The sequence below is a fragment of the Manis pentadactyla genome, chromosome 9, assembly GCF_030020395.1.
Source record: "Manis pentadactyla isolate mManPen7 chromosome 9, mManPen7.hap1, whole genome shotgun sequence".
NCBI classification, from domain to species: Eukaryota; Metazoa; Chordata; class Mammalia; order Pholidota; family Manidae; genus Manis; species Manis pentadactyla.
Window position 1 is genome coordinate 20,276,846 of NC_080027.1, and position 6,817 is coordinate 20,283,662.

General features: G+C 34.6%; 1 protein-coding gene and 1 pseudogene across 1 annotated transcript; both read right to left on the minus strand.

Moving 5' to 3' along the window:
* Positions 1-636: 636 nt before the first annotated feature.
* LOC118907993 (olfactory receptor 8K3-like) lies at positions 637-1,553 on the minus strand (annotated as a pseudogene).
* A 3,512-nt stretch (positions 1,554-5,065) lies between these two features.
* LOC118908046 (olfactory receptor 8K3-like) lies at positions 5,066-6,007 on the minus strand. Its single transcript, XM_036877109.2, has one exon. The coding sequence runs from the start codon at positions 6,005-6,007 to the stop codon at positions 5,066-5,068; it is 942 nt and encodes a 313-aa protein (XP_036733004.2).
* Positions 6,008-6,817: the final 810 nt, after the last annotated feature.

Genomic DNA, 6,817 nt, shown 5'->3' on the forward strand with positions numbered 1-6,817 from the left:
ATATCATCATTGTAGCAGACTTCTATGAATTATAATTAAAGATTAACCACCATCCTGGCTACTTGCTCTATTTCATATTCATCTTTCTCAATGCCACTTATCATACTGTATAGCCCACTTCTAATTCCGCCTATGTTCTTTATTTTCGGCAAGCCTCATAAATAGACAGATCTGGGTTGTTAAATTTAATATTTTTTTATTTCCTTGAATAAACCCATCGATATATCTATGAATCACCTTTTAAAACTTTTACTGTGTTAGGCAGGACAGATAAATTTGTGAATGGAATACACGGAGTCCCTGGTTTAGGTATAAAAGAATGTTTAGTGGAGGAGACATGTAGACTGGCTATGTGGGAGAACATGTAGAAATGGCAACTAATTTGAAACTAAATGTAGGCTAATATCTGAAGCATGAATAATCCATTTGTTAGTGAAAGAATTTGGTTTGAAAATAGTGAATAATTTTCTTAATTTCTGTTCTTATGACATACACATTGATTTTTGCCAACCCATTGAGGAAACACCACAGAGTAAATAATTGACAGCTGTAATATATATTGTGTAACACATAATTTATTGTTATCATATCCAAGGGAGAATTTTATGCAGCATAACTGTGCACTTCCTCCAGTTTCTAGATGGGACATTTTTTAACTCTCTGTCCTAAAACTATAATCCTGAGATTCACTTGGGAATTACCACAGTGTAAATTAGAGGCCATTTTATCAGTATCAAAATATTGACTGGATTTGGATTTGGGCTGCGCATACACAAAGAAGAGAGTGCCATAGAGTATGACTACAACCATCAGATAGGATCCACAGACGGAGAAAGCCCTGTGCCTGCCTTCTGCAGAGGTCATCCTGAGTATGACAAGTATCAGAATGTAAGGTTCAAGTACTACCAGAAGAGGTGACACCAGATTAAAAGCTGAAAATATCAGAATTTTCAATTTAATTTCACATGTGTCTGAGCAGAGCAGAGATATCAGTGGGAGACTCTCACAGTAGAAATGACTGATGGCATTATAGCCACAAAATGATGAAGTGGAAATTTTTATGATAGTCAACAAGGACAAATATACACTGTATAGATAGGGTACTCCCACCAGCAACTGACACAATCTTTGTGACCTGATGACTATGTAGAGCAGAGGGTGACAGAAGGCCTCATAGAGGTCATGGGTCATCTCTGAGAAAATGAAAATTTCACTAGTGGTCAACATACTGAAGAAACTGAGTGGATGGCACACCAATTATAGGAGATTGTAGGTTGATCTACAGCATAATTTGCTAGCATTTTGGGTCCTACAGTTCTTGAATAACTGAGATCAGTGAAAGCCAGGTGTTTGAGGAAAAAGCATATGGATGTTTGTAGCATAGGGTCTAACTTGGTGAGGCTGATCAGGCCCAGGTTACCCACCACTGCGACCATTCCAAAGTGATAAACACTGAGGAAGAGACCAAAGAATGGATTTTGAAGTTCAAGGAGGTTTGGAATTCCCATTAGAGTGAATTCACTCAAAATTGTTAGATTGTGTTTATCCATTCAGGAAACTTTACTGAGAATAAATATAAAAATATTAACTTTTTTGACATATGACTGAGATTGTAATATGTGAGTAAGAACTTAAATCGTTTATTTATGGCTTTTTGCTTAATCAACTACTCCAACACCTGACATCTCAATTCTCTCTCTTCCAGCTCAGCTTAGCTCTTGCCAGGTTTCTTAGATATGACAGGAAAAGCACAAACAACAAACATAAAAATAGCAAATTGGGGTTTATGATAGTTAAAAAAAACAGTCACACTTTCATAACATCAATGTTATGAAAGAATGAAAAGATGACCCCACACAATAGAAATCATATATTTCATGAGAGTCTGGTATAGAAAATATATGAAGTACCCTTCCAACTCAGCAACAAAAAGTGAACACAAGTTAAAAAAAATAGGCAAAAGACTTGAACAGGCATTTCTCACAAAGGTATGCAAGAGGCCAGTAAGTATATGAAAAGATGTTTAAGATCATTAGTCATTAGGGTATCGCAAATCAATACCACATTGAGATATTATTTCATACCCATGGGATAGATATTAAAAAAGAATTACAAATACTGGCAAGGGTTGAAGAAATTAGAACCTTTGTATATATTACTGGGAAATCTAAAATGGTTCAGCCACTGTGAAACCAGTTTCATGTTTACTTGTACGTTAATAATTGAATCACCATTATGACTCAGCAATTCTACCCCTAGATACATATCTAAAAGTTTTGAAAACCACTACTGTTCATACAAAAACTTGTAAGCAAATATTCACCGCAATATTATTTATAATAGTTAAAATAGAAACAACCCAAAAGTTCATCAGCTAATGGACAGAAAACAAATATGGTATATCTGTACCATAGAATATTAATAATGCATAAAAAGAAAGAAGTATTGATATATGCTACAACATGCATACGTATTTAAAACATTGATGAAATAATCCAGGTATTAAAGGCCACAATTTGTACAATTTTATTATATGAAATATCAGTAATAGGCAAATCCATATAGACCATAAACAGATTAGATGCAACTGTTCAGGAACACTGAATTAATTCTCAAGAGATAACACACTAAGGGACATATTTTTAAAGGATACAACAAGCATTATAAATCTCATGCAATAAATCTTTCTTGATTATACTGATTTTAGAAGTTAGGCAATTGTTATTTTGTTTTTTGTTTTCCACAAATTACTTGTATCAATAGTTTGTATGGTATATATGTTTTTAAATGTTTTCTCTGAGGATTTCTCTTTTACTCTTTTACGGTAATTTTGATAAATACAAATATTTATTTTGGTTACAGTGATACTTATTCTTTATACTTGATTTTACTTTTTAAAATTATTTTTATATTTTGTATACTATATTTAAGAAGTCTTTTCTTATCCAAGTTTTGAAGATATTATTTTGCTTTTCATTGTGGTTTTAAATTTCACATTTGTGTGTCATATTACATCTCAGTTTTTACATATGATGCAAGTCAAAGAGTAAGGAGCATGTCTTACATAGGAGCTTAACTGATCTAGGTCACCTTATATTGCCTTCCTTTCCTCACTGCATTGCAGGGGAGATTTTTTTTTTAATCAAGTGAAATTACATACATGAGTCTACTTTGTGACTTTATTTATATTATTTTTATATATATACTTTTTGAATTTTTTTATTGAAGAAAAGTTGATATACAATCTTGTTTTGGTTTCAAGTATACAACACAGTGGTTTAACAGTAACCCACATTATTAAATCCTCAGTTATTTTTTGGTCTCTCTGTCCATATGTACATGATGACAGAATTTTTTAAATAATCTAACTTTACAAAAGTAATGAATATCTGTTACCGGAAGTTCTCTGTAGTCTTCCTTCTTCTAAGAGATTTCCCTGGCTATTCATGATCCTTTGCATTTCCACATAAATTTTGATATCGACTTAAGTATTAAAAATACAGTTAGAATTTTGATTTTTATTGCATTAAATCCATAGGAAAATTTAGGAAGAATTGACCTCATCACAATGTGTATTTCTTCCATCCAATGGACATGGCCTATTGTTACATTTATGTCTTCTTTGTAGCTCAATTATGTTTTGTAATTTCTAGCAATGAAGTCATGCCTGTAACTCCCTAGGCTTTACCCTAGGTGTTTTAGAGACTTTTCCTAGGGTAAATGTTGGGTTAAAATTTTATTTTTACCAAATTTTTGCCAATATATAGCAAAATAATTGATCTTTTATATGCTGACCGTATATCTATTACCATTGAAAATTTCACTTATTGTTTATAATGTTTTAGCTTGAAGATTCTTTTGGATTATTTTTAACTCAAAAAAATTTATTGAACTATAGTTGACATACAATATTATATTAAATTCAGGTGTACAACACAGTGATTTGACAATTATATAGATTATGAAATGCTCACTACAATAAATTTAGTTACTGTCTGTCACCATACAGTGTTATTACAATGTGATAGACTACATTCCTTATACTGCATTCATTTCCATGACCTACTAATTTTACAATTAGAAGTTTGTATCTTTTTACCCCCTTAACCTATTTTCCCATCCTCCCACCCCCATCCCTGGCAATCACCTTTTTGTTCTCTGTATTTATGAGAGCCTATTTCTGCTTTTTTCTGTATTCATTTGTTGTTCTTCAGATTCCATATATAAGAGAAATCATATGGTATTTGTCTTTTTCTTCCTGACTTATTTCACTTAGTGTAATAGCCTTTAGGTCTATGCATGTTGTCATGATGACAAGACTTCACACTTTTTAATGTCTGCATAATATTCCGTTGTCTCTAGGAACCACACTTTCTGTATCCTTTCATCTATTGATGGACAATTAGGTTGCTTCCATATGTTGGCTATTGTAAATAAAGCTGCAACAAACATAGGGTTGCATATATTGTTTTAAATTAGTGTTTTTGTTTTCTCAGGGGTAAATAACCAGAGTGGAATTACCAACTCATGTGGCATTTCTATTTTTAATTTCTTGAAGAACTTCCATACTGTTTCCACAGTGGCTGCTCCAATTTACATATTCAACAATGGTGCCTGAGGTTCCACTTTTCTCCACATCCACACCAATACTCAGTGTTTGTCTTGTTGATACTAGCCATTCTGCCTGTGTGAGGTGGTATCTCACTGTGGTGTTCATTTGCTGACTAGTGATGTTAAGCATCTTTTCATGTCCCTGTTGGCCATCTGTATGTCTTCTTTGGAAAAATGTCTTTTCAGGTTCTCTGCCCATTTTTAAATCAGGTTATGTGTTTTTTGGTGTTCAGTTGTATGAGTTCTTTATGTATTTGGATATAAACCCCTTTACAGATATACAGTTTAGACAAACCAAAGTTGACAACGGAAGGATGAACATCTATAAATTAAAACAGGAAAAATGTTTCTAGTTTTTCATGTCTCTTATACATTCCTTCTTTCTGAAGTCTTACGAGGTATAAAAAACAGTGCTCTACATCTAACTAATTGTATATGCATTCTAAATTGAACTCTACATTGGAAATTTGCACAGATTTTTCCATATTCTATGCAGTGCGCCTTTTACCTCTGTGTTCCTCAAGCTGTAGATCATGGGGTTCAGCATGGGTATTACCAAGGTGTAAAATACAGAGGCCATTTTATCAGTGTTAAATGAATGACTGGATTTGGGTTGTATGTACATGAAGGACAGAGTCGCATAAAATACAACTACCACTGTCAGGTGGGACCCACAGGTGGAGAAGGCCTTGTGCCTGCCCTCTGCGGAGTGCATCCTGAGGACAGCCAAAAGGATCAGTGTGTAGGACACGAGGACTATCAGGAGAGAAGAAACCAAATTAAATGCTGAAAAGATTAGTAGCGTCAACTCAATTTCACGTGGGTTTGAGCACAGCAAAGTTAACAAGGGGAGACTGTCACAGTAGAAGTGATTAATGACATTATAGCCACAAAAGGATGAAATAAAAATCTTTATGGTGTTTAACAGAGAAAGAAATGCACTGTAGAGGTAGGGGACTGCCACGAGCACCCAGCATACTGATTTTGACATGATGATCGTGTAGAGCAGAGGGTTACAGATGGCCACATAGCGGTCATAGGCCATCGCCGACAGAATGAAAAGTTCGCTAATGATGAACATGATAAAGAAAGCTAGCTGTGTAGCGCACCAATTATAGGAAATGGTGCGTTGATTAGCTAGAAAATTTACCAACATTTTGGGTGCCACAGCTGTGGAATAACCGAGGTCAGTGAGAGCCAGGTGTCTGAGGAAGAAGTACATGGGAGTCTGGAGCCTGGGGTCCACCTTGGTGAGGATGATCAGGCCCAAGTTGCCCAGCACTGAGATCATGTAGATGGTGAGGAAGAGCCCAAATAAGGGGGCCTGCAGCTCAGGGCGGTCTGTGATCCCCAGGAGGATGAACTCGTTCAGCACTGTTAGATTGTGGTTTTCCATCCACGTTTATTGGAAAACCTATTCTGGATAGAGATAGAGATAGCATCACAGTCAATAGATTTTCTGTATTGTCTCCTAAAGATGTTTTAGTATGCTTAGTATCATAAGTAAAATACATCTAAATGTTCCAACTTGGCATGTTTGAAAATAAACCTATATCCCACACATTAAATTATATATAAACAGAGACAGAAAGGTATATGGAAATAGATGAGTGAGTCTCAGCTGTAGTGATTTTACTTCCCAAAGCATATTTTCCAGTGATAGAGACATTTGGTTGTCACAACTGAGAGTAGAGGTGCCTGTAGAATTCTAATGTGTAAAGGCTAACCATCCTACTACATCCAACATCCAGCCCATAACATGACTGGTCAGTAGTGACAATAGTGCAAAGATCAGAGATCCTGATGCAACGGATTAGATGCACAGACATAGAAAGATAAATACATAGGTAGATACATAGACAGGCAATAAGTATACATAGGTAACGCTATCAAAGCAAACATGAAAATAAGTTAAAACAGTGTTGAAACTTTGGGTGTTAGATATGTAGGTGATCTTTATACTATTCTTAAAGTGTTTATCATTTGTATGATATAATCACATCATGTCATTTATAAAATATACCAATAATATGACACAATACATGTTAATTATATGATATAAGTTTCAAACCCCGAAATCCAAAAATGCATGTAACTCAATACTCAAGACTTAGTCTTCTGAAAGATTTTATGCCTGTAGAAGGAACTGGCCAGAAAGTTGGCACATTGGCTAGATATTTGGCAGGCATGTGAATAATAAAGTATA